This window comes from Aspergillus glaucus (genome assembly GCF_001890805.1).
Source record: "Aspergillus glaucus CBS 516.65 unplaced genomic scaffold ASPGLscaffold_4, whole genome shotgun sequence".
Classification (NCBI taxonomy): domain Eukaryota; kingdom Fungi; phylum Ascomycota; class Eurotiomycetes; order Eurotiales; family Aspergillaceae; genus Aspergillus; species Aspergillus glaucus.
Genome location: NW_019170456.1, coordinates 1,148,950 through 1,173,857, shown reverse-complemented (window position 1 = coordinate 1,173,857; position 24,908 = coordinate 1,148,950). Strand labels below are relative to the sequence as shown.

The 24,908-nt window shown below is 49.7% G+C and overlaps 11 protein-coding genes and 1 non-coding gene across 12 annotated transcripts; 4 read left to right on the top strand and 8 right to left on the bottom strand.

Moving 5' to 3' along the window:
- Nucleotides 1-459: 459 nt before the first annotated feature.
- ASPGLDRAFT_43875 (lipid-binding SYLF domain-containing protein) lies at nucleotides 460-3,056 on the bottom strand. The gene has a single exon (XM_022545900.1). It carries the CDS (start codon nucleotides 2,641-2,643, stop codon nucleotides 820-822), a length of 1,824 nt encoding a protein of 607 aa, XP_022404024.1. The 5' UTR covers nucleotides 2,644-3,056; the 3' UTR covers nucleotides 460-819.
- ASPGLDRAFT_1161124 (uncharacterized protein) lies at nucleotides 3,050-3,633 on the top strand. The gene has a single exon (XM_022539745.1). The coding sequence runs from the start codon at nucleotides 3,230-3,232 to the stop codon at nucleotides 3,530-3,532; it is 303 nt and encodes a 100-aa protein (XP_022404023.1). The 5' UTR covers nucleotides 3,050-3,229; the 3' UTR covers nucleotides 3,533-3,633.
- Nucleotides 3,634-5,681: 2,048 nt separating this feature from the next.
- Nucleotides 5,682-6,092, top strand: ASPGLDRAFT_23354 (uncharacterized protein; the record flags this gene model as incomplete). The annotated part of the gene is made up of 1 exon (XM_022543276.1): nucleotides 5,682-6,092. One exon carries the CDS (start codon nucleotides 5,682-5,684, stop codon nucleotides 6,090-6,092), a length of 411 nt encoding a protein of 136 aa, XP_022404022.1.
- A 188-nt stretch (nucleotides 6,093-6,280) lies between these two features.
- On the top strand, nucleotides 6,281-7,414 carry ASPGLDRAFT_1509554 (uncharacterized protein; the record flags this gene model as incomplete). Its single annotated transcript, XM_022542198.1, has 3 exons — nucleotides 6,281-6,325; nucleotides 6,458-6,556; nucleotides 6,595-7,414. 3 exons carry the CDS (start codon nucleotides 6,281-6,283, stop codon nucleotides 7,132-7,134), a joined length of 684 nt encoding a protein of 227 aa, XP_022404021.1. The 3' UTR covers nucleotides 7,135-7,414.
- Nucleotides 7,415-10,631: 3,217 nt separating this feature from the next.
- On the bottom strand, nucleotides 10,632-12,141 carry ASPGLDRAFT_166024 (electron transfer flavoprotein subunit beta/FixA family protein). The gene is made up of 4 exons (XM_022542620.1): nucleotides 12,006-12,141; nucleotides 11,240-11,885; nucleotides 10,704-11,188; nucleotides 10,632-10,651 (listed from the first exon to the last, which is right to left on the bottom strand). The coding sequence occupies exons 1-3, from the start codon at nucleotides 12,054-12,056 to the stop codon at nucleotides 11,106-11,108; spliced, it is 780 nt and encodes a 259-aa protein (XP_022404020.1). The 5' UTR covers nucleotides 12,057-12,141; the 3' UTR covers nucleotides 10,632-10,651; nucleotides 10,704-11,105.
- Nucleotides 12,142-12,305: 164 nt separating this feature from the next.
- Nucleotides 12,306-14,388, bottom strand: tah18 (NAPDH-dependent diflavin reductase; the record flags this gene model as incomplete). Its single annotated transcript, XM_022540147.1, has 4 exons — nucleotides 12,306-13,806; nucleotides 13,854-13,952; nucleotides 13,999-14,174; nucleotides 14,230-14,388. 4 exons carry the CDS (start codon nucleotides 14,386-14,388, stop codon nucleotides 12,306-12,308), a joined length of 1,935 nt encoding a protein of 644 aa, XP_022404019.1.
- Nucleotides 14,389-14,538: 150 nt separating this feature from the next.
- Nucleotides 14,539-15,572, bottom strand: ASPGLDRAFT_43865 (DNA-directed RNA polymerase III subunit C31). Its single transcript, XM_022545899.1, has 3 exons — nucleotides 15,406-15,572; nucleotides 15,107-15,353; nucleotides 14,539-15,027 (listed from the first exon to the last, which is right to left on the bottom strand). Exons 1-3 carry the CDS (start codon nucleotides 15,511-15,513, stop codon nucleotides 14,654-14,656), a joined length of 729 nt encoding a protein of 242 aa, XP_022404018.1. The 5' UTR covers nucleotides 15,514-15,572; the 3' UTR covers nucleotides 14,539-14,653.
- Nucleotides 15,573-15,758: 186 nt separating this feature from the next.
- Nucleotides 15,759-15,830, bottom strand: ASPGLDRAFT_t43. The gene has a single exon. It is a non-coding gene; the product is annotated as a tRNA-Arg (tRNA).
- On the bottom strand, nucleotides 15,824-17,926 carry ASPGLDRAFT_43864 (uncharacterized protein). The gene has a single exon (XM_022545898.1). The coding sequence runs from the start codon at nucleotides 17,893-17,895 to the stop codon at nucleotides 15,952-15,954; it is 1,944 nt and encodes a 647-aa protein (XP_022404017.1). The 5' UTR covers nucleotides 17,896-17,926; the 3' UTR covers nucleotides 15,824-15,951.
- Nucleotides 17,927-18,111: 185 nt separating this feature from the next.
- On the top strand, nucleotides 18,112-19,428 carry ASPGLDRAFT_120122 (COP9 signalosome complex subunit 6; the record flags this gene model as incomplete). Its single annotated transcript, XM_022540116.1, has 3 exons — nucleotides 18,112-18,382; nucleotides 18,448-18,912; nucleotides 18,980-19,428. The coding sequence occupies 3 exons, from the start codon at nucleotides 18,112-18,114 to the stop codon at nucleotides 19,426-19,428; spliced, it is 1,185 nt and encodes a 394-aa protein (XP_022404016.1).
- A 139-nt stretch (nucleotides 19,429-19,567) lies between these two features.
- On the bottom strand, nucleotides 19,568-22,357 carry ASPGLDRAFT_144146 (OSTA/TMEM184 family protein). The gene is made up of 6 exons (XM_022541809.1): nucleotides 21,821-22,357; nucleotides 21,598-21,748; nucleotides 21,229-21,526; nucleotides 21,051-21,176; nucleotides 20,853-21,002; nucleotides 19,568-20,801 (listed from the first exon to the last, which is right to left on the bottom strand). Exons 1-6 carry the CDS (start codon nucleotides 21,861-21,863, stop codon nucleotides 19,923-19,925), a joined length of 1,647 nt encoding a protein of 548 aa, XP_022404015.1. The 5' UTR covers nucleotides 21,864-22,357; the 3' UTR covers nucleotides 19,568-19,922.
- A 76-nt stretch (nucleotides 22,358-22,433) lies between these two features.
- ASPGLDRAFT_43860 (SAP domain protein) lies at nucleotides 22,434-24,843 on the bottom strand. The gene has a single exon (XM_022545897.1). It carries the CDS (start codon nucleotides 24,565-24,567, stop codon nucleotides 22,618-22,620), a length of 1,950 nt encoding a protein of 649 aa, XP_022404014.1. The 5' UTR covers nucleotides 24,568-24,843; the 3' UTR covers nucleotides 22,434-22,617.
- Nucleotides 24,844-24,908: the final 65 nt, after the last annotated feature.

The following is a 24,908-nucleotide window of genomic DNA, read 5'->3' as shown; positions in this document are numbered from 1 at the left end:
CCCCGGCCAAGACGGCCTTCACCACCTTTACAGCCGCGTACGAGGGCTTTACCGAAGTGCGGTACCTGTGGAAATGAAGGACATAAGAGAAATGCATGTCCAGATAAACCCAGATAGCTTGTTTTGTTAATTAATTGGCGTTTTGGTAGAAATAAATGCATTTAAATACTAGATATGGGGGGTGGGTGGCCCACTCGCTTGTGTGGCCCACTCGCTTGTGAATTACGTTAGTTAAGTGCAATAACGGCGTCGCCAAAGCTATTGGGCGCCATGACGCTTCTGATCAATACCGGTGCTGAAATACCGTTTGACCAATAAAAAAGAATAGTTTTGCGCAGATACAAACGTCCGACGAAAGGATGGAAGATGGGACGAAAGCAGACAAAAACAGAGGAGTCTGCACGCCTGGATATTCAGGCACCAAATACGTTTCTGCCTGATTCAGGTAAGTTTTAACATGTTGGGATAAAGTTGAATTTTGAAAAGACTTGAATCAAAATAAAAGTCAATTATGCTCAAGGCTTTCTATCCAAAACATCAGGGGAATATAGCATACAATCGAGAAAAGAAGGAAAGACGCCAATCATGCCATCATCCAATGCGCCATGCTGCCAGTAAAACAAGATAAAAAAGCGAGAAACAGTATATAAAGACTGACCACGATATGACATTCATGCAAGTTTTGAACAGAAAGAGAAAGACAAAGAAAAGATGTACACAGACAGGAAAACGAGTACGGGTAGGGAATCATAAAGCTTAAGGGGAGGGAGAGGGAGAGAGAGAGAGAGAGAGAGAGAGAGAAAGAGAGAGGGATGAATATTACGCAGTCTGCGCATGCACAACATTGTTGTAAGACGACATCTCAATTTTCGAGTCGTGGGTAATAGCATGAGGCTCCTCATGGAAGTCGTTGGTGGTGTTCGACTCGTGCGACTGGTTGTCCGACTCACGATCCGACGACTCGCTGGAGATCGAGTGGAATTCGTCCTTCTCCTGGAGCGTCTGGGAGATGCTCGAGGAGTTGCTGGACATGTAGTGGAGAGGAAGCTCAGAGAACCCGTTCAGGAGACCGGCCGATGCCACGGACCGGTTGTCGTCTGCAATTGGCGACACCGGCGACACCGGCGACACCGGGGTGGAGGAAGAGGCGGACCGCTGGGGATGACGAGGAGGAAGAGGGGGAGGGATGCGCTTGGGAATAGTGACCAAACGGGCACGAGTGAAGGTAGGCGAATGACGACGGGATCCGGTGGGGGAGGCAGATGGTGGTTGGTTGAAGTAGTCTTCCATAGCGCTGCCTCGCTTGGAGACGGTAGCACTGCTGACTTCGTGGACCTCCAGATCGTCCTCGATGACAGACGCGCGGTCGTTCTCGTAGTCTGTCGAGATCGTGAGCTGTCGATTCTCGGGGATGATGGCATCCTTGTCACTCGACGCAAACCGACTTCGCGAGGAAGCGCGACTGACGGATGTCGGGGCAGTTGGGAGATCATCAGTCTGGACACCACGGTCGACACTAGCATGGCTCTGCACACTGGCACGCCAGCTATTCCGGGGCGAACTTTCTAGACTGCCACGGGTCGCCGCAGCAAAGGTCGCGTAGGCCGGACTGTTCGGGTTCGGCTTGAACTCAAAGACCTCTTGGCTAGGTCGGCTCTTGGTGCCGGCCTCGCGGATAAACATGCCTTCTGCCTCCAAGGCTCTGACACCAAAGGGATCTGGGTCGTCGACGGCAGGGACGCCAAACACGCTGCCGGGCTGTAGAACCGCATCACCTGGTGTCTCACCTTCCGGCAACACGCTTTCATCGATTATATCGCCCTGCGCCGCCTGAATCGTCTTTATGAGGCCATTGATTTCCCATGGCGGATGGCGGACCTTCCCGGCAAGGATATCGGTAACAGAGAGACGCTCGCCGTAAAAGCGCTCGTTTTCGTCCGTTCGCTCGATGATGACTGTCCCATCGACTTGTATGCCAGCATAGAACCCCCGACTCTTCATGTAATTGTAGACGGGTGTCTGTCGTTTGTGCACCTCGGACTCGAGGATACCACCCACACCAACGGGGCCGGCGGAAGCACTGATCTCGCCTCCCAGGGTGCACCGGAAGGTCTTGAAAGCCTCAAGAGCTTCGGGGGTATTGATAACCACAACGCAATCGTAAATGTCGACACCAGCCAGAAACCCAACGCCAGCCGTATGCAGCATGATACCCGACGGCGGGCTCCATTCACCAGTTTCGGGAATACGGCCGAGAAGCACACCGGCGCCACCGGAACCACTCATCCAAAGCCCAGAACGCATGGTCGTAAAAATGACCAGACCCTGGGCACGCTGAATAACCTTGGTCGGAATCTTCTGCATCACACGCTGCTTGCCCTTGGGCTTATCGATTTTGCCGTCGAAAGTCGTATCGGGGGTTTCATCTTCGGCGTAGAAACCATCTTTACAGAAGGAACGTAGAATGCGAGCGGCCTTGTCGCACTCTTTGTCGAGCGACATGGGCCAGAAGGCTTCTGCGCCCAAACGGTAGGATAGGCGATTGACGGGATCGCCGAGTTTATCGAGGGCGGACCATGTTTTGTCGAAGCCTTTTTTGGAGTTTCCTTTTGTTTTCTCCCACCAGGATGTTCGCGGCGGCATTTTGTCTACAGCGGTGGTAGACTTGAGGAGAGAGGTGGGTGAGAAGAGCAGAATAGAGGGAAGGCTGCCCAATCTATAAGCTCAGTGGAAGGACCTGAAACGAGGGCCACTCGACGGGAACAGGAAGCATAAGCCGGAGATTTCCCAAAGCGGCCGATGTTTTCGGAGAAAGAATGCAGGTATACAGGGTATACAGGTATATACAGAGGGATGGATGGGGATGGATGGGGGGATGGATATAGGGATGAATATAAGGAAGGAATCGAAGGAGGAATAGAATATAAAGATGACGATAAAATAGAGAACAGCCTATAAGATCACAGCCGACTCGTCAGCAGCTTGACATCACGACCGGAGGTGGCGATGACTCGGAAACCATGGAAATGTATAGGGACTTGTTGCCCGAACGGGAGACGGTTACGAAGAAACGAAGAGATTTCAAGACAGGGCAAGGTTCCCTATATAAATCAAGGGCGGTTTATTTATGATATGGTTCACGTATGGAATATGAGCCATCATAACTTACTATTGTTCGGCATCCGACTCAAGTGGAGGGCCCATAGTCGATCCGCTAGACGGTTCTGGAATGCGAGGTGAAACTTCTGCCGTCCTTATTATAGCATTCCGCCAATACAATATATTCTTATTCTCATTATTGCAGTTGTTATTGCAGTTGTTATTGCAGTTGTTATTGCAGTTGTTATTGTTGTTGTTATTGTTGTTATTGTTGTTATTACTACTTGTACATTGTAGAGAAGTATCCGGAGTATACTCGGCGATGTACTCTGTACATATCACCTCTCAATTATACAGGTACTCCCGATCGATACCCATAATTCTGACTCCTCGCATGCAAATGACTTTTCTGCATCCCGGCTCAATCGGATGACGAGTCAGATACACTAGTGTATGTTCACTAGTGATGCTCCATACTGTTGAGTTATTATCCATGTGATGTAACTGAATGTCCAGTCACCTGTCATCAACAAGGAAAATACTTCTCATGGATCTCTCCATCTACCAAAGGTGTCATTATGCTAATTTGGCGCGATCGAATCTGATATGAGAAACGATGTTCAAGTTAACAAAAAATGACAGAACTCCCACGATGGGGCCAATCACCCGTTATTGCATATCGAACCGAGCCGCAGACGGGTGATCCTGAACCTTCCTTGCCTAGGACTTCCAGATCTTCAATTTCACCTCCAGAGAATCGCGTACATGACGGGGGGCGACATTGGTATTTCCGCTGTTACAGACAGTCGAGCCTAGATCAAACTTCCTGAGTACGGAGTACCGACATGAAAACTCAGGACACTGCGGAATTGACTCAGCGAGCAGCACAAGTCCTCGACACGCTCGCCGTGTGCTTGTCTGACGTTCAGTCAGCGGTCGTTGCCCTTGTCTGAGAAAGCGACAAGCATCGCAACCAACACTATCGTTAAGAAGCCCAGGCTATTTGGTCACAACTACAATTACTGGCATGGTTTGCTGTAACTTCAAGCAACGAATGGTGCAGCGCGTGACCCAGATGTTCTGGCGCTTCTCCAGTAATGAGAGATTAAACGCCACCATGGGCATAAGAGGAGCCTCTAAAAATGGATTTCAAAATAACTGATATAGGCATTTTCCTTTGGGATGCTCTTGAGGCGCCTGACGAACCAGGACGGAAGAAGATCATTCGTTATAACCCTGCGCAGGACATATTTGCAACAATTTCTCGAAGACTTGTTCAATATGCTCCAGGTCACCAAGAGCAAGCTTCCCTCCAGGGTTAGCAACGGGCCCATCAATCAGTGTTCATATAGGAGAACAAACCAAACTCTCAAAAAGATAGCGTCACTTACTAAATTCGCAGTCAGCCGTCTAGGATCTCCCTACAGCCGCGTTCTGTAAATGTTGGTGCTGTGCGAACGCTGGTCGTGCTTGCGAGCCCATCCCGGACATCTTTCGTGACGCCGTCAATGAGATCCTTGAGCAGCCCCCGTCCGACACGCGAAAACCAAGGTCCTGAGGTCCATCGGGAAGTTTACGCGGGAAGAATCGTTCCAGCTGAGAAAATGCCGAAGGACAGTAAAGGGGGTCGCAAACGCAAGCGCGAGGAGAAGGAAGAAGACGGTGAAGAAGGAGGCGATTGAATGGATAATGCGGCAACACTTCTTGGATAGAGGGAATGTCCTTGAGAATCGTCCACACGGACACTGGATTCCCGCAATCCCGAAGGATTCGGATCAAATAATAAGCACTGCAATGCAGTCACGGGGCAAAGAATACCAGGAGACTGGCCAGTTACGCTTTTTCCTATCTCCATTGCGAATGCGTGTTGATTCGTTGATTTTACAACTTTCGCATAAGAAGTATACGCTCCGCCCTCGAGCTACATAGGGGTGTCGAAACTCGCATGCATTCGACGTGATAGATCTAAACGCCTATTGGTGTTCTGGCGAGGAGCAAACAAAAACTCTTAACCAGTACCTCGGTTAAAGCATATGATTATCTACCTAATCAACAGATGTTAGAAGGACTATTTCGCGGTCCCCGGCAAAAAAATGCCATTCATATCCTCCTTCACAGTCCAATGTGCAGGCAATCCCGTTTTAGATGTCGTCCTCGTAATGGATAATAGACGTCAGATCACACAGCCCAAACAATTAACGAGCTGCGGTCCTATAATTGCAAGTGGAAATGGCTTTATTTTGCATTTACTTGGATAGCCAGATAATCTGAATGACTTTGGGTCTGCAAAACGGTCGTGTTGGCTACTTCAATCACAGCTACTGACATTTACACAAGCTGTCTAGAAGCTAAATGTATATTTATTATTCTGCAACTGTTAGCTTTGTGTTTACTATACTCGGGTATTCGTAGATTCAATAAATCCATACAATATCACACAATGACGGTCGATTCACCATGTTCCGTGAATAATGCCCAGATGAGCTAGGCACCATACTATCTACAACAGTGATTCTAAACTCAACATCTTCACCTTCGTATCGGCTTCCCCATCACTAACATCCAGTATTTTTATCGTCAAAATGGCAGAACTCGTCGGGTTGCTACAAGAAGTTGAGTGCAAGAGCTATCTCGATAGGGACACTAAACTCAAAGACGCTGAAGTCCTTGACGATTTGGCGAATACCCTTATCTCTGAACCCCAGTCAGAAATAATCGCAGTTGATATTCAGCGGGCTAACAATAAGGTCACGCTAACTCTCGCAACAAATGGAACCGTCAAAAAGTCAACCGTGGCCCATGCCAGGCTAATATGGAAGTATCTGCAGGATTTCACTGGAGTAAAAGATTCTCAGATATATCCAACAAAAGAATGCAACCTTCATCCTCAAGTCGTCGAGTTCAAGCGTCTTGCTTATAAGTTTTCGTCCCAGAGGTTGTTGAGACTGTTGGCGAAGCGTCGAGGAGACACATCAGGGTTTAACTCGTTTTGAGTCTGACTACAAGCGACTGGCGGGTTCGAAAAATAAATATAAAGTCATGAAGGACTCGCAAGCCTCTCTGGAAGAAATTGCAAATCTATTATGCATTTTCTTCGGCCGGCTTGACAAGCATGGTGACCAGCTCCGCAAAGGAAAGGGTTTTGACGACCTTATAATCATTTTGGATGTCATTGATCTCCATGTCTACTTTCTATTCAAGAATGAGCGCCAAGTTCATTGTGTTGGTAAGTGGGTGCATTGTCATGATTGCTTACTTACTGCTAACTAACTTCTACATAGAACCACCAACTTATTGTTTCCTTCTGAAAGTCTCTTCCCTCACTCACTCAACCAATTCGTTACTTCTATTTGCGCAGTCGCCACACGGACGGACTCGGTTTCTTCAGAGTACAAGCCTGGATATCAATGTCGTCCCGAATAATCCGCGTGAGATAAACTTCCACCAAATGTGGAAGGTTTGAAAGCAGTTGCAAACTCAGCTCTGGAATCCCAGAGTTACTCGTACAAAAATAATGATCCAAGCCCTGGCAGATTGATGGGTCGATTTTTCCAGAAGGGTCGATTCTTCCACAAAGGCATATGGAGGAAAAGACAGGTCGTCAATGCGCCCGTTCATTGTGAATGCGCACTTGTCTTGCACTTTCTGAAGAAGAGGGGTGTTTATCCCCCTTTGAATTACATTGACATGTCGAAACTTGCTTGCTATTCGTTTTGGTTGCTCATCCGATGTCTCCGGGAACAGGGTATCATCAACTACTGTGTGCGAGGGACGCTTGACAGCTTCTATTTCCCATGGAAATACCCCTCGGATGAAATGAAAGCTTGCCTCTCAGCGAAGCAAGGAAATGTCATCGAGAAGTTGATCTACGAGAAGCTCGCCAGAATGTACAAAAGGCACGTCTTATCCTATCGAAATGAGATGCATGGGATGAATTCAGACAGACGGCCGCTGTTAGACCGGGATAGTCCACACTATCAAGAAACCATGAGTCATATCCACGATATCATTGCTCGTCATTATCCAGATCAATAGAAACCCAAGGCTACAGGGCTATACTGGTTATCGCTTTCAATATTTGCTATCATATTGACCCTATTGACGGTGTTATCGCCAGATGTTACGACGCCATTCCAACAAGTCGTTTGAGCGGCTTCCAGCACGATTTGTGCCTCGTAACATCAGAGAAGGAAGCAAATTTGTCGTGATATATTAGTTCGACCGGAACCCCGAAAGTTATAGGCTGGGGGTCGTATAAAGCCGTACTAGACGGCCGGCTGTTGCTACTCGCTCTCTCGCTTCTTGTCTCCTGGGGGCGAGAATAAGACGGTAGCGGTAGCGGTACCGGCATGTATCCACTGAGGCCGGAGAGCCCTATGGCCCATTTCTAAAGATATGTTGGCCTATCAAAACTGGCATGCTATCCGTGCTTTAGCTGGATAAAATCATTGAATCCCTGAGTAAAGAAAAGTTCGGATTTAAATGTGAAAAACACATGCTAAAACCTATTACCCATGGAAGTTTCTAGGGAATGAATCAAGCGACGAACAAATTCTTGCTATCAGAGGATTACAGAAGAATACATTGAGTTAAGCCACGCAGATACGAAGTCCAAACACAGAGCACAGAGGGTTTCCATGAAGAATGGCCTGGGGTTATGGAATGCTAACATCACAGCTTCACATGAGAGCTTGTTGGTGCATATACTTCCCCTGGAAATATCCAACTGCTACTCTGAGAACTACAGAGATGGCCCAGAAGAAGTCCTTATATGGCCACAGCATCAAGGTTTATCGATGCAGTTATCAAGTGTGCCTTTCGTCGTCGCCGCAACTTTGCGATTAGCGACGACAGTGGGAGACTCACTCGAGATCCTGGTTCCCATGGAAACAGCCAGAAGAGGGAGTGTATGCAATCTCAAGCCACGGTTGTTTTCTCAAAAAATACCGAAAAGGTACATTGAATGTATCCTCTCACCCCGATCTGGAACTTGTTCGGATAGCACAGTCAGCTCATATGAAGAGAGACTACAGGTAGTGGAAGGACACCCAACAGGATCTAGTTATGACCTTGTGCTTCCTGCTTTGTCAAGATCTCTATAATATTGCATGAAGGGAACACACACTAAATCGTACTTCCCATGGAAATACCCGACTGCTGGGGTCGACACATACTTCGTTACAAGAAGACCATGAAGCCCTTCTATCGGCACATTGCAAAAAGATATGGCAATGAAGTACTCTACAGAAGCAACGTTCTACTGTTTTGCTGACTCCATCGACCCACTGATTGAGGTTTGGTGCGAGATTGTGCTGACTGGAGAAAAGTAAACATGCTCTCCAGGCACATAGGAGGTAAATCCGTCTAGGATTTGCGATGGCATTCTTCGACAGAATCACCGACATGTAATTCTAATCTAAGGAATCGCTCGAAATTATCGCAACTTGCGACAGAACAACGACGCTACACGGGGTCCTCCACTTCGATCGTGGACGACCAAATGTCGCCATTATTATCAAATGAACCACTATCAAAACAGCCTCCGAATCCCATACCTGGGACCAAAAGAATCCGCATACTGTTAGAACACCTGCGAGACAAGCGGGTGCATGGCAGCGAGTACATAGGTACGAAGAGGAGTCCGGTCTTGTGACTCTGACCTAACACACATTTCCCTAGCGAGAGAACAATCCTTTATATACGCTTACTCATTTCGCAAGCTTATGAAACGTCTAACGAAGAATAAGGGCCCGAAATCTCGCTTTGATATGCTTCTAACCCTATGCAAGCGATTGCTAGTATGAATACATACTTTTCGACATGGGGCCCTTACAACAACCATTACGGAAATGCCTAGAGAATTATTTGCTATGCTTCTATGCCGGGGCGGTCGTTTTTGACATTCGGCCGCTGAGCACCCGATGGCTTGACTGGCACAACCGTGACTGAACATGAGGGGCATCGTCTCAAGTCGGTCACGCAGCTTGAATGGAAATGCTTGGTCGAGATGGTAGTTCCCTTAAAAGCGAACGTTTGCTATGTTGATTGCGTTCCTTCAACCCGCTTCGAATCCCAGACCCCGAGGTACTGTTGGTTTTCATGGACATTTGCCTCCGATTAGCGATGACCATCGGGCATTCGCAAAAATTGATTACATCTCTAACCCACATGGTACCTCTCCTAGAGTTCTCATACAGCCAGCACTATGCAATCATTTGTCGCCATACCGTCTGGAGTCCTATACCGTTCGGTTAATACAATATCACAATTTGCTTCTTCCGCAATCAAACCTGCATATCATCTATTATGTATGCCAACCGGTCGATCTATCACATACATCTTCTCCATACACACGCATCTGATCTATTACCTGTTAGTTTGCCCGATTCGCTCTTCGAATCAGCAGCATCCTCTCATCCACGAGAATCCGTTTGTAGCCAACCACGAGTTGCACTACGACCTGTCACTTGCACCAGCCCGAAGATCTTAATTAACCATGAACCATGATCATCTAATTGATTTCTTAGGAATATCATCGTATTTCATACAGCACAGATTACATGAGATCTTTACAGCGCGCCCAGCTCTTTCAGCTTGGATCTATCGAGAAAGTCGACGCGAATGGAGACTTGTTCCTGCGAATGATGGCATTTTTGGACGAAAAATCTCTTGTCCGTCAATGTGAACTGATAAATACGCAGGTCTTCAAATCGTGGCTCACGCAGATCTTTGGTTTCAGCTTGACAATGTCGGTGCATTGTCACTAGGGGCTTTGACAAGGTGAGTTCTACTGTAAATACCGTTAGTTCTGGTTGCTGAGCTGACTTGAATCAAGTTTGGATCTGTATCCTTGAAGAATTTTTGTCTACCGCCAGGTATCCTTTTCAGAGATAATGCATTTAGCATCTCAGTACTACTCTGTAGGTGACTGGGACATGTCCCTAACCATGCTGAAATAAGCCAAACCAGCTATTTTCCCGGTCCACAAGACCGTCGAGTGGTAGCGCTGCTTTTCGGTTCACCATCATACCACGAAAGTCCCAGAAATCTTCATTCTTTCCGGTCAGACGTTCAGCATGCGTCACCCGCTATTTCTGGCAGATTTGCCAGACAGCGAATACTGCGATGTTTTTATACGACGGCTGGGAAGCCAGATCTCCTCCTTACCTCATACAAGTACTTTACTTGGCTGAACTTGTTCGTTCTGAAGACTCAAGTCCCCCTCTGTTTTCGGGACACTCCCCCTCAGAATAGCTGAATACCTCATATATCTTGACATTCACATCATTTCCATAGGAAAGAGGAAATCGCAACATAACTCTGAACTGACGGTATAAGGACTCTTCAGCAGAAAGAAGAGCACCCGGTGGAAGTGATAGCTTAGTCGTGCTCGCCAGCGCATCGAATTCAGACACGAAAGTGAAACCGATACCGTCAATTAAGCGAAAGAAGCGCTGCAACAGGCTCTTTATGAGGAACGTATCCCAATGCCATGAATCCCGCACGAATAGGGAATGTTTAGGAGTCCAGGGGGGCACAAGATGCCGACGAGGCAGGTTCCTTGCGCGATTAAGTAATAAATCTCTCGCTTACCGCTGACGAAGCGAAGGATGAGGCCAACCAAACAACATACATGAGAGATGTTTTGAAAAACGCGGACAGAGACATTCTTATGATCCGTGATGGAAATGAATACTTTCATGAAGGGATTTGTCTTTGGATATTCTCATTTTAAGCCCCACGTTTTGATACCCTTTGGAGTACTCTGTACCTGTTATCCATGATATGTTGCTTCCACTTTATGTGTATTCTGATAATGTGGGCTATCTCTCGTTGCTTGGTCTTTGGATTTACTTCACCGGTACTCTATGGCTGTGGCTAGTGGCTTGTCACCTGCTATTATGTTAAGTAGGTCAATCCATTCAATCCTTTTCAGGAGGAATCATAGCACGAGTTGCTTCTAAGGAACATCATCATATTTCATACAGCACAAATCACAGGATCGTTTACAGAGCACCGAGTTCCTTGAGCTTGGAGACCAAGCCACCCACGTCTTCGACCTTGCCGCCTCCCTGGCGCGGTGGGGGTTCTGTAGTCATTAGGATCTGAGTAAACACAAAGTGAAATGCAGGGAACATACCAGTAACCTGGAGAGTCTTCAATCTCCGCTGGTTCTCGACTCCAAAGTCCGCAAGTGTCTTCTTCTCCAACGGCTTCTTCTTAGCCTTCATGATATTCGGCAAGCTCGCATACCGCGGCTCATTCAATCTCAAATCCGTCGTAATAACCATCGGCAACTTCGCCTTCAACGTCTCCGTACCCCCATCAACCTCATGAACAACCTCCACCGTCCCCTCCCCATCCTTAACATCAACCTTACTCGCCTGCGTCGTCTGCGGCCACCCCAGCAACCCCGCAAGCATCTGCCCCGTCTGTCCCTGGTCCCCATCAATCGCCTGCTTCCCCAGCAACACCAGGTTAATGTTCTCCTTCTCGACAACGCCCTTGAGCATCTTGGCGACGGTCAGCGGTTCAGGGCCGTCGTTGCCCTCGGCGACGTCGATGTGGAAGGCGCGGTCGGCGCCCATGGCCATGGCGGTGCGCAGGGTGTCGGCGCATTTGGGGCCGCCGGCGGAGAGGGCGAGGATGTTGTCGACGGAGAGGGGGCCTTTGCGTTCGCGGAGGCGGACGGCTTCTTCGATGGAGAGCTCGTCGAAGGGGTTGAGGGAGTGTTTGACGCCGGCGGTTTCGACGCCGGTTTGGGCTTTGTTGATGCGGGGTTTGATCTGTTACATCTTATCAGTATATACTCTGTGTATAATTCGTATTATAGCTTCAATTCATCTCCAGCTGGCATCCCATCCATGTGTGTAGGTGGGCGGCGCCGACAACGGAGCAAAACTTACCGCGTAGTCAATCACCCGCTTGACGGGCACCAGAATCCGCAATGCGCTCATGATGAATCTGTGGTTTCTCTCAACGCGGTGTGTTTCTTAATTGTCCAAAGTAGAGGTGTCCGGACAGCGGAGGTACTTGTAAGAGAGACCGCAGGCGGGACAGGTGATTTCGGCGGAGAAATCGACGTGACGCCGGCCCGAGCTTTTACTCCGCTTCCAGCCGAGGTAGACCATTATGCCTATGATATTCATACTACAGTACGGAGTATACGAGGGTTGAAGAGATAATTCAATGGTATTTATACAGAATTACCACGTCTCCTGCTTATACCGCCCACTCCTCTCCATGCTCAACAAATACTCCTCCGCCGCCTGTCGATCCCATCCCCCCGTGCCCTTCCCATGCTCAAATGCTTCAATCAACGCCTCCCGTATCGCCTGCGGCATGCGTCCCGATGAGCCACAGATATACACAGACCCGTTCCGATTCCGCAACAAATCATAGAATAGTCCAAAGTCCTCCCGGACAAGATCCTGCACGTAGACCTTGTGCCGCTGGTCCCGCGAGAATGCGGTAATCACCGTTAGGTCGATCTCGTCTTTTAGTTCCTCCCAGTCTTCTTCGAAGAAGTAGTCTGCTGTGCGATTGCGGCCACCGTAGAGCAGGATTGTTGGGCCGATGGGGGGTTGTACGCCTGGGTGTTTTTGGCGGTAGGCTTGCACGAGGCCGGCTTTCTCCCAGATCATGGAGCGGAGGGGGGCGATGCCTGTTCCAGGACCGACGAGGACGGTTGGACCGGTGAGTTGGGGTACGGATGAATGGAGGCCGCCACGTTGGAGTTGGACGCGGAGTGTGCTGCCGGGGCAGAGGACGGAGAGGTAGCGTGTGCAGACGCCTTCGCGAATTCGCTTGATTACTGTTTGGTATTTGACGATGGCGATCAGGAGTTCGAATTTTGTGCTGCCATCGGGGAGTCGTTTTAATGGTCCGCCACTGGCGATACTGAATTGGCGGCCCCGGAAAATGGGAAAGACGGAGACTGCATGTTGCCATGGCACTCTGACCGAGTGGAATTCCTGTAGTACTTCCAGGATACTGCGCTTTGGTCGTGTGGTGTAGTCCCAGAATTCATCCAGATACTCTGGGACGATGAATTCGAGGAGTCGTTCCTTGTGCGTCTCATCTGGTGTGTAATGTGCTATTGCCGAGAAAAATGACCGTCGCGGGATCGCGCGAACGTCCAGATAGTCTGTAATGAGTGCGCGCAGGGTCAACTGCGGGTAACTTTCCAGGCTGGCAATCGGTGGTGACGGTAGCACGTCCAACGCTTGTAGACTTTCTCCCGGAATCAATGTCACCAGCTTATCCGCCTGCTCCTCCCAACCCATCATCTCAATCAAGTGCTGGACATCGTTATCAAAGTTCTTAGGCGTAACACAAATCATATCCCCGGGACTATACGATAACGATTCTGGTACCGTCAACGCGATATGCCGTACATCCTGCCAATGCTTCTGCGGCGTGACCCGTTTATTCTTGGTGAGCGTCGCCTTTAACGTATCCGGAAGTGGCCGCACGTCGTGATCCAACCGACGTACTGCGGGCTGCTCATCAGGCACTGTCTGAGGCTCTTTGTTCCCTGGTACATTAGGCTCTGCTGGTATTTCTGCTGCCCCGTCTGACTGCAGGAGCCATTTCGGTGGTGATTTCATGTCGTCCGGTATCGGATCCTGGCCTGGTGGGAGGGGATATCTGTCTAGCAAGTGTTTGCGGAAACTCAACACCCACGGGATAAATGTGCCTTCGAGTCTGTTTGAGTTAGTATCTAGGCCGCGATATAGAGTGGAAAAACAAACCCTTCAGGATGTCGCTGATCAGCCTCTCCGCATGGATATATCTCGTTTGCCCCGAGTTGAATCAACCGCTTATGCAACTTGCGCGAAGCCCAATTGAACCTATTCCGTCAGACCAGTATCTGATAAACGTACCGAGGCCACTCACTTCGGATACGAACTATCCCCCAGCCCAAACGACGCGAAATTCACCCCTTCAAGGAACGTCGAGGTAAGCCGCTTGAACAGCAACGACTTCCAAAAACCCCCTCCATTCCCCGGAATATCACCCTGCCCTGTAGTCGACGCGACGAAGATCGTAAACGTATGCGATGCGAGGGTTTCCTATCATTCTTCCATCAGTCCATATTTGTTAAGAAGGAGAGGGAGGTAGGGCTACCGGCTTAAAATTGTTCATCTCAGAAACCTGGGTCACAAAATGCAGCCGTTCGGCGAGATCGCCCAGCTCCTCGGCCACATCTTGCGCATTGCCTGTTTCCGAGGCATAGAGGACGAGAGCGGACCGTTTCTGGGGTCCTAATGCCGGGTCTGCGCTCATTCTGCCTTTTGAATTGAAATTGTTGCTGTCGGCTTCTCAGCGATAAAGATTTGACAGCCCCGCGGTTTCGCAGCGGAGCGGGATGATGTCATCTCCGAGATCGCTCTTATCAGATCAGATGCCGATAAATACTCAGGAACGCTGTTTAAATAGAGTAATAAACAATTTAAATGCAATTGACAAATTACACATAAACTAGACATCCTGAGATTTTGTCCATCTGACACGCTGTAGAATACAAATAAAGTATGCAAAGGGTATCTCGCTAAAAAGTATCCTCCTCACCACCTCCTCCCCCATCTCCAAACCCATCATCCCCATATTCATCATCACCACCATCAAAGTACTGCTCCGCGTTATAATCGCCTCCCATATCATCGTCGTCGTCCTCGAAATTATCATCCACAATCTCCTCTTCCTGTTCTTCGTCGGGATCCAGAATATCCTCACCCTCCCCGCCTTCTTCATCATCCTCAGCCCTCCGACGCTTCAACTGATCTTCCTCCTCTTCCTCGTCATCCTCGAATCCGCGCTTGGCACCTGTACGTGCGACCTGCGAAACGTAGCCATCCATCGAGGTTTCCGGCTTAAAACTAGGCTGAATCGTCTGCCACAGTTCTCGGGGGAAGAATCTCATAACTATCGCACACAAACAATTAGCCATCATCCTCTTTGACCTCGACCGTATACCCCTGCCAAAAAGAAGAATGTGACTCACTATACGGCCTCCCTTGCAACTTTGGCAACGTCCTCTTCTTCTTCTGATACTTCCCCGAATACGACGGCATGCCGTGGAACGGATCAAAGTTCACACGCGCGGCACTCCCCTTCTTCGCAGAGGACGACGCGGCATCGAGAACGGAGTAATACGGGCCTTCGTGGTAGCGTTCGCGCAGGTCGCGGTAGTAGTCGACTTGGAGCTGCTCACGAGGGGTGAGGAGCATCGCGCGGGTGACATTGTATTTCTACAAGCGTTAGTTTTTGATCATATTCGTATGAACGGTGATTGCAGCGTACAGGATAAAGAGGCGTGGGTGCTGTGTCTGGCTCCCCCCCGGCGTCGGTCTCCCAAGAGAACTCGGCTCCGGGCAGCTTTCTGCCCTTCTTGGCTCCGAATCGCGACATTTTCGACAAGGGAATAAATTCCGGTTATGCTGAAAGCCAATGCAAGTTTTCCCTCCCAATGCAAATCGAATAACCAGAGGGAAACGATCGCGATGACCGCAGAAAAAAAAGTTCCGGCGGAGCATAACTCACCGCCTTCTATCTATGAAAAGGCTTGGCGTCTTAAGCCCTACGGCTCACAGACTGCTACAGCTATGTAGTACCTTGCACTTGTACTCCATAGTGGACCAGCAAAAACAAAAAAATGACCGACGCAGGGGTCGAACCTGCAATCTCTTGATTCGTAGTCAAGCGCCTTACCATTGGGCCAGCCGGCCTTGTTGAAATCTTTTGGACTAGATTGACTATATATACCAAATAAAATTTCAAAAGAATGGACATGCAAATTTCATTATCATTAACGGCATTTTACAAATTCTTCCCATAACACTGAATATCTCACAGCCCTATAGTCTCAACATTTGGCACGGTTCGCGTGGCAGGCCCCAATGGTCCATCTCTAACCCGTTGCTGGAGAGTCCGCACGATATCTTCAAACTCCGGTGTTTTGTCATCCAACTCCTTCATCCGATCGTGCAAAGTCACGAGGACATCATACTTTGCAGTAGCAATCTTCCAGACCGCGTTCTCCGCATCGCCAGCTCCGCCTCCAACGAACTCCGCGTAGGACCGTGGTGGTTTGAACAAATAGGGTAGTAGCGTCAACAAAGCTGGTGGTGTGAGGACTGCCCAGGATCCCGAGGCAGGCAGAGATCCCTGTTCTGACGGAGACACACTGCCCAGGCTTTGCTCGGATGGAAGCTGGAATCGGGAGCCCATACCAGGGACTGGCGCGATGACTTCATCGATTAAAGTCTGCCAATTCGCGGTTACGATGGCTTGCATGAATGACATCGATGCCAATGAGACATCTTTCATGACCAAAATGTCAGCTGACGCGACTATATCCTTCCAAAGACTGGGGTGATGGTTCAAATAAGTAAAGTACAAGAAACGAGCAGCCGCTGCCTCTTTGTGCCAGTCCGTCGGAGTCTGGCCAGAGGAATTGAGCTCCGTTGAATTAGGATTGCTCGATCTCTGTGGGCCGTGGAGTATTCTAGCAAGGGCATTCAATGCCTCCTTGCTGGGTGGGTTGGTAGGGAGCGCAAGCATGGGGTTGAGACCCTGCTTACTGGCCTCCACCAACAGTACGCGAGGAAGGGAACAGAGAACATTGAGTTGACCGCTTGGAATCTGTCCATGCGCCCATTGCATGGAAGAGATCCTAAGAGACCCGATGACTCGTTCCAATATGCGATCCGACAAACTCTGCTGGTTTTGGAGAAAGTGGTTGGGGTAGAGTTCTGTATATTGCGCGACGTAAGTCATAACCGGACCATAAAGGAAACTGAGATCCACAGGGTCGAGCTTGGATTCATCCAGATAGTATTCAAGCACCGTTGGGTGGATATTGTGTGCAATGAGGAAGTCCAGAGCAGGAGAAGAAAACGTGGAGGCGGACTGCACGTAGCTCCTCGCTACAAGACCCGGCGCATCGATCTCTAAAATGTCACGGAAGAATTTCAATAGTGTCATGTGCATCAGTATATCGCTCTTGTCGACCATCTGGCAAGCCGCGAAATGCAGTAAGCTGTTACTCTGATATTTGGATTCAATTTCGGGAACTTGCGAAGTCGAGATGATGTCCCAGCGGAGTCTACCCGCTCTCTCAAGGAGTCCCATCAACCTGCCTTGAGCTACTGTTTTATCGCGCTTTGGAAGATTCCCGGGTCCGTTGTCGCTGAGACTGCATATCGAGAAGAGAGTTCCGTAGACATCCTTGTCGGTGAATATCCTCCTCCACACAAGGCCCTGTCCTCCGACCTTCTCATACCCCCCATTCTCCCGAGGACTCTCATTATCAATCTCCAAAAGCGCCCAAATCGTATCCAACGCAGCCTGAGCCACCTCGGTCGAAGACGTCGAAAGCCAGAGCTCCACAAGGGAAGCAACCAGTTCCGAATCTCCAGCCACTATCGCAGCATCACTGGGTATCTGTCCTGCCTTCTCCAACAACGAAAGAGCCAGCAAATTGATCGGTGGCGATGGCGCCTTGAAGCCCGCGACGAAGTTGACAGACGGTTCGATGGATCGAAGATCAGCAAAGGAGAAGTACACGGTGGCTCTGGTGCCCAGGACGGTGAGAGGTGTTGGATCTTCCTGAAGCACCGGTAGAAGCTGCGGAATCTGCGTCAGAAGCGTTGCAGGGACGCTAGGGTCGACGTTCTCCGTGAGCTCTATCTTCAGTTTGTCAAGAAGCGTGGTGTCTAGACTGATGGAGGGGTCATTTTGGACCTGATCCAGATGAGCTTTCACCGCAGGGAATGACGATGGCACCACCATAGTGACCGTGTTCTGTGCAGTTTCACTCTCGAATATGTCAAGATTTCGAAGGAAAACTCTCGTGGGTGAACCCGGAGAAGCAGCGGGGAAGAGCAGCTGATATGCAAACATGACAAACAATGCAGCTCCGCCTTTGGTCTCACAGGACTATGATCCATATAACAAACTTACTCTTTGATAACCAGCTATCGACTTCCTAACACAAAAATAGCGGCAATGGCAGACCAAGCAAAGTCGCTAGTTTCCCAGAAGTCCTCGGATTCGGGCCTCCACATCCAACTCCATCCTCTCATCCTCCTCTCGATCTCCGATCACATCACTCGGCACGCCGCACGACAGCAGCAGGGACCTATCATCGGAGCGCTATTGGGCCAGCAGGATGGCCGCGAGATTACCTTGGAGCATACATTTGAGTGCTTAGTTGCTCCTGGTGAAAATGGAGAAGCTCAGCTGCCGCATGACTGGTTCGTTGAGCGCGTGAAGCAGCGTAAGTGACGAGCTACTCCATCATGGAGATTGACAAAACTTCCGATACTAACATGGAATGAACAGTAAAGGATGTCCATAAAGTCCCAGCCCTCGACCTCGTTGGATGGTGGTCAACCGCACCACCTTCAGGCCCCAACACCTCCCACCTCCCGATCCATCGCCAAATCCTCCAGAACTACAATGAATCCGCCGTGTTCCTTACGTTCCATCCTTCGCAGATCCAAATAGGAGCATCGAACGGATCTAAGCTTCCGTTGACAGTCTATGAAAGTGTCTATGAGGGGGACAATGCTGCGGGGGGCGATAAGGCCATGCAGGTGGATAATGAGGAGCAGTCGCTGAGCATCCGATTCCGGGAGCTGCCGTATTCTATTGAAACGGGCGAAGCGGAGATGATTGGCGTTGATACTGTTGCTAGAAGTGCGAGGAATGCGGCATCAGACACCGGTGCAGCGTCGCAGCAGGAGACGCAAACCAAGGGAAAGAAAGAGCAGAAAGATGTGATGCTTTCGCCGGAAGAGGAAGAACGTACGGCTCTATCTTCACCATTACAATGGATCCTTTCATTTCAGTCTGCTAACTCTGAATAATATAGTGGTCGCCAGCCTCAACACCCGCCTAAACGCCGTCCGAACCCTTGAATCCAGAGTCTCATTAATAAAATCCTACATCTCCACTCTATCCACCGCCGAAGAAACCCCGAACCAAGACCAAGAAGCACCCAAGCCCTCCTCCGAGCTCCTCTCCCACCCTCACCTCCGCAACATCAGCTCCCTCCTCTCGAACCTCTCCCTCCTAACCCCTCCCGAACAAAGCGCCTTCTCCGCAGAAACCCTCGCGCAAACCAACGACGTCCTCCTAGTCTCCCTTCTCGGACAACTGGGTCAGAGCGTCAAGGACATGCGCGAACTGGGCCGAAAGGCGGCTATCGTGAATAATGTGAGACAGAGCATGGGCATGGCGTCGCGCAAGGGTGGGAAGGCGGCTCGGTTGGAGAGCGAGTTTTTTGGTGGTAGGGAGGAGCCGTCTGGGATGTTTGCCTAGGCGCGTGTTTGTGTCTTGGGATTTGCTTTTTCGCTTTTTGGGTTGCTGGGCGCTGGGCGTTTTTATGTAGTAGCAAAATGATCTCATGATGAATGAAGATGTTACGAAGAAACAAATATACAAGAGATTCAGTTTTCTACTCGTAGTTAATGAATATCGTATAGTAGTATATGCAACTATATACTTCATTGCATCGGGCATCTACCTGCCCATGGATATTTGCATTAACAGAAGACCCAAGCCAATTATCGACAAATAAAGTGTAAAAACAGACAAAAGAGAAAAATTTATACAAGACTGGTAACTGGTATCTCCAACAACAAACATGTACATAAAAAGAAATGGTCTATATCAGATCACAAAAAACGAAAGCGAAAGAGTGCCATAATGGCGGGTATTGTCATGAAACAAGCAGACAAAATGCAAAAGGAAAATTAAAGTCATTGACACCATAAATTAAAACTCATTCCATCCGACGATAGAACGGCGCAGTTTTAATACCTGCTACGCCCGCGCTCGTAGTCGTCATGAGGCGGCGGTTGGTAAGGGTCAGGCATGCGGATGGGGTCATGCTGGGAGTCGTTTGGATGGTATAGACGGGTTGTAACGCCCGATTCTTGTCCGCTGCTGTTCGAAGAAGGTTGGCGGTAGTGACGGTGTGTGTCGAGTTCGCTGTCAGAGGGTATCATGTAGGGGTTGTTGAACGAATCATGCTCGTAGGGTGAGAAGGGTTGGTGTGTGGGTGCCATGGGATCCAGCATGGAAGAATCGCTAAGTCTGTCTTGGCTGGTAGAGTAGAATCGACTATTGTGTGGGTCTTCGTAGGGCGAGGGTGATAGTCCGGACGAAAGTCGGTTGAGAGTCGGGTTGGGCTGTGCGTGAGATAGCAGGTCTTCTCCTTCTTCGCCCGGGGGAGAGTTTCCTCTTCCGCCGGCCATGAAAGGACCGGCGCCTTCGTAGGTGGTTACGACGGTGGTAGGGACATTGCCTGCTTGGCTGAGACCGATCTGCTCGGATGGAACTTGGTAGCTGGGGTCCAAAGTTCGCTTCTTGCGGCCCACGAATAGCCAGCGGAAGCTGCGGCCAATGGCCTTCAGCAGGTCAAGCGGGTTCAGGGCGTCGAGAAGCGCCTTCATGCCCCAGGGTCCGCCTTGGTAGTTGACCTTTCCATTTCCGTAGAAGTCGGTCACTTCGTCGTCGTGAACGTGGTCAATAGAGTACTCCTTCCATGCAAAAGCCCACAGGTGCAAAACGGAGAATATAGCCATTTCAATGGTGATGAGAAGATTGGAAAGACCGACTTTCCAGTCGGGCGCTTGAATTTTCTCGGAATCCTTGATGACTCCAGAAGAATAGAGGAAAGAGATCATAGTCTGCAAAGTTAGCGCTCTGTTTCAGACTGGTTTGAACGTAATAGCACTCACCGATTGCCAGAAGCAAAGGAAAATAACCAGCTTGATGGAGAGAATCTTGAGAAATGGCCGATGTTGCTTGATATCATCCTTGATCTGGATATAGAATTGAATAAGACAGTACATGGCGATGGTGACTGCAGCGGATTCAATGACCAGAACCTGGATCAGTTAGCCATAATCCATATACATAGTAGCGGTAATACATACCCAAATATGCGAGAATGCCGGATTCAATGAGGATTCGCAGTACAAGTCAAAATGCTGCGTGACAACCGCGACGATAGTCATAAGCACCCGCAGAACACAGTATTGGAAGACGCCAACCCAGATGACCTATTAAAGTCAGCCCCGTCCATCCCACACATTTGCTAGGTTGTAGACCTACATTAAACCAGGTCAAGCCACTCCGAGGAACTCTCCAGATTCCATTTTCCCCTCCGCAGCACTTTTGCGCCCAGTTCAATGGCCAGACCCATTGTTTCGGTTTGATTCCACGAAAGTAATTCTTTTGGCTATGCAGATCCGGCGCGAGGTAATGACACATAAGAGCGAAGAATGCGGAAATAGTAAATGCTTCGTAGCAGTCGCCCATGACACTGTAATAGACTGCTTGTTTATGGTAGTAGATACTAAGCCACGCGACGAGGGAATAGATCGGAATCATCAACAAGATTCGAATAATGCTGTATAGATGAAATGAAGCCGTCAGTCTAAAAATTCTAAAAGGAAAAAGATAAAGGAGAGAAAAGCTTACTGTCGCTGTTCCAGCGGCTTGCTGTAATGTGTCGCATGGCCCATAATGATGTATAACGACATGATGCCAGCAAAAATAGCGAAAGCACCCCCGGCTATCAGAGCCAGCTGATGAAAAGTAAGTCCGCCATCCCATAATTCAACCTCGTCGACTATAATTATGATTCCAGTCAGCCAATCCGTTTCACATTCGGAGATAAATCAGGGGGGAAATGTCGACGCACTGGGTTGATTCTCCGTCGTTGAATTGCACACCGGCCAACCCATGGCGCCTTCAGAAGGTCTATAACAATGAAGAGCAAGAAACGATTCGAGGAAAGGCGTCAGTCGAGAAGGTGAGGTCGAGAGAACAAGATTTGGAGAAGACGAGGAAAAGAAATAACGACGGATGATCACCAGCGATCAGCGGTGGATTGTTTGAGCCTGCGACACTCTGTATGCGACACTCTGTATGCGACACTCTGTATGCGACACTCTGTACTCTGTGCAGTGTGAGAAACGACCCTGAGGATTCCGGTGTATTGGGGGCTTCGAATAGTAGTATGCAGAAGAATAAAAGATATGTAGTCAAGTTGGACCAAAAGAAGCGCTGTCCAAGAGCCGCAAGCGCCGTGTCTAACAAACAGGCAGCAAAAAACAGCCGCTCCACAGGAAGAGATAATAATGTACAGAAAAAGGAAAGAATGAAAGAATAAAAGATATCTGAATGAAAGAATGAAGAATGAAAATGAATGTCTATAAATAACAATAGCCCTGCGAGGCGTTCTTCCGTGGTTCTTTGCTGCTTTGCTGCGCCTCCGGAGGAAAAATAATAATAAAAAAAAAAAAAAAAAAAAAGCCAAGATTTGGTCAAGCTTTGATGGCCTCACTTTATCCTTTTTGGGTAATCTTCGGATATTTTATACGAAGCCTCTTACTGTACAGTTATAATAGATGAAAATGAGATATAATACACATGCCAAAACCCCAGTCCAATCCAATAAATCCATTCCCAAATGCAACTAAAATATTACACAATGCCTCATCCCCTCCACGAATCCCCAAAGCCACCGCGCCCGCGGCCCCGACGTCGGTTCCGTCCTCCTCCTCCTCCTCCTCCTCCTCCTCCTCCTGCGAATTCCGGTCCATTGTCCACGAACAGGTCTCCATCCTCAAATGAGATACGTCTGGTCTCATCACCTCCGCGACGGGGATAGTCTCCCTTTCGCAGTAGATCGTCGAACCGGTCCAGACGTCGATCTGCTGTTTCTCGCGATACCGGGAGATAGTAAAGTTTGGGTTTGACTGTTGTGGACTTGAACAGTTCATCGAGTGGTTTGAAGCCCTGCCCCGGTCGCGATGGCCGAGGTTCTGCCGGTGGCGGTGCTCGTGAAGGACCGGATGGGAATCGCTCTCTGTCAGCACGTGGACCAGATGGAGGTACGCGGGGGGCGTCGGTCATGGATTCCTGGCGGCTTCGTGGAGCTGGGTTTCCGGCGGCGCTCTTGGGGTCGATTTCGTCCAGGACGGCTTCGACGCCATCTTCGGTGCGGTCATATCTGACCTCCCAACGGGGCTGAGGACCACCACGTCGTCGTGATTCTTCCTCCATGTCAATCCATTGTTGGAGCTTCTGGTCCGGAATAAAATCAACAAAGAGATTCTTGCGGTTCCGTTCATTTGGCCAAATGTTTCCATGGAGCGCAGAACGAACTCGTGATGCTGCTGAAACATTTATAAAGCTAGCGAAGCAATGTGTCTTAATATGATCCAGATGGAAGTCGACGATTACGTCTTCACTAGGCGAGGATCCTGGAGCAGACGCCAAGGTGACTAAATGGTTTCGCAGCATTCCTGGCTGGAGCGGGCGCATCAGTCCGCCAATATAGAGAGCTGCGGTAGCAACATGAAGCGCAGGCTCAACCTCTGCGTCCTTCATCTCCGTGTCCGCCAGAGGCGAAGCAGGGCGGACCTGTTCCCGCTCTGCGCCGGCAAAGAGGCCCTTAAACCGGGCGTCCTGCTTAGGCGGCGCTTCCTTCCTGGGACGCGACTCCTCAGGAACGGGTGCGGGTGCAGGTGCGCCATGCTCCTCTCTGGCTTCCTGTTGCTGCACCTGCTCTTTGACTAGTTGTTCTTCTGTAGCGAGACCTTCCTGGTCCTCTGGCAACACCACACGCGGTGTCTCATCCTGCGCTTTAGCCTTTTTACTTGCAAGCGCTTCAGGCGTTGCGATCGGGCTTTGGCTGCGGCGCTTCCGTTTAAGCCTGTCCTCAGCCCCTTCTTCAGTAGGGAGGGCAGGGGGCAATTCGTCGCCCGCTTCCGGCGCTTTGGCCGATGGTGCATCCTTATCGGTAGGAGCAGCAGGTTCCGCGCCTGCAGGTTCGCGTTGTTCAGATGGAGCTTCCTGAGTCACCGCATCACCGGAAGCCTGCTCAACCGGTTGAGCGGCTGCCTCATCGGGTCCGGCCTGAGAGGCCGGCACCTCTTCTGGAGCTTTCTCTGCCTCCTTTCCTGAATCCGCCTGCTCCTGTTCTTGTGGTTTCTCCTCCTGTCGCTCTTGTTCAGCCGCATCGGTCATCGGCTGGTCTACCTCGGCCTCAACCCTTGGTGTTTCTTCCGCCGTCGGCTCCGTAGGTTTGGGTTCGTCGCGCTTTTCGACATGGCCATTTTGGGCCAACGATTCCTGTGCTTGTTCCGGCTTCGGTTCTTCCGTTTTCTGTTCCTCGGGTTTCACGTCTTGCGGCACGTCGGGGGTCGGCTGTTCCGCGGGTTGTTCAGTTTCGGCGGTTTGCTGCTCAGCTGTATCCTGCGCATCGGTAGATTCCGGTCCAGCGGAAGCTCCCTCGGTCGACTCTCCGCCTTGGTCGCCAGCTTCAGCCTCGAGAAGTTTGTCGATAAACTGCTGTTTAACCCGGAGGCCGGTCTGCGCAATACCGCGGCGCTTCAGCTCAGCCTTTAGGTCGGTCACCTTCCATTTTGAATAATCGGTCATTATGATTCGTTTCGCACGGGCGATCGCGGGTTCAAGTGATCATAGGGAAATTCGAGCCGGCTTAAATTCACATGCGTGGAGTGTTGGCGCGGTCGGGTCAGTGATATCGATTTGGTGAAGGAGCTCAATGATGCGCTTTAAGAGTGATGTCGTCGCGCTAGACCATATGTGGAATAGTGGGTTAGTTATGCATTATGTATTAGGTTTAGCGTGGCCTGCTTGTACATGCTGAATAAACGCGTATGCAGTGCCAAATATGGAAGGCATAGTCCGGGCTTGATCTCTTGTTCAACACTGTGAAAGATGAAGCGAATAGTTGAGAACGAGAGGATAGACTTGGA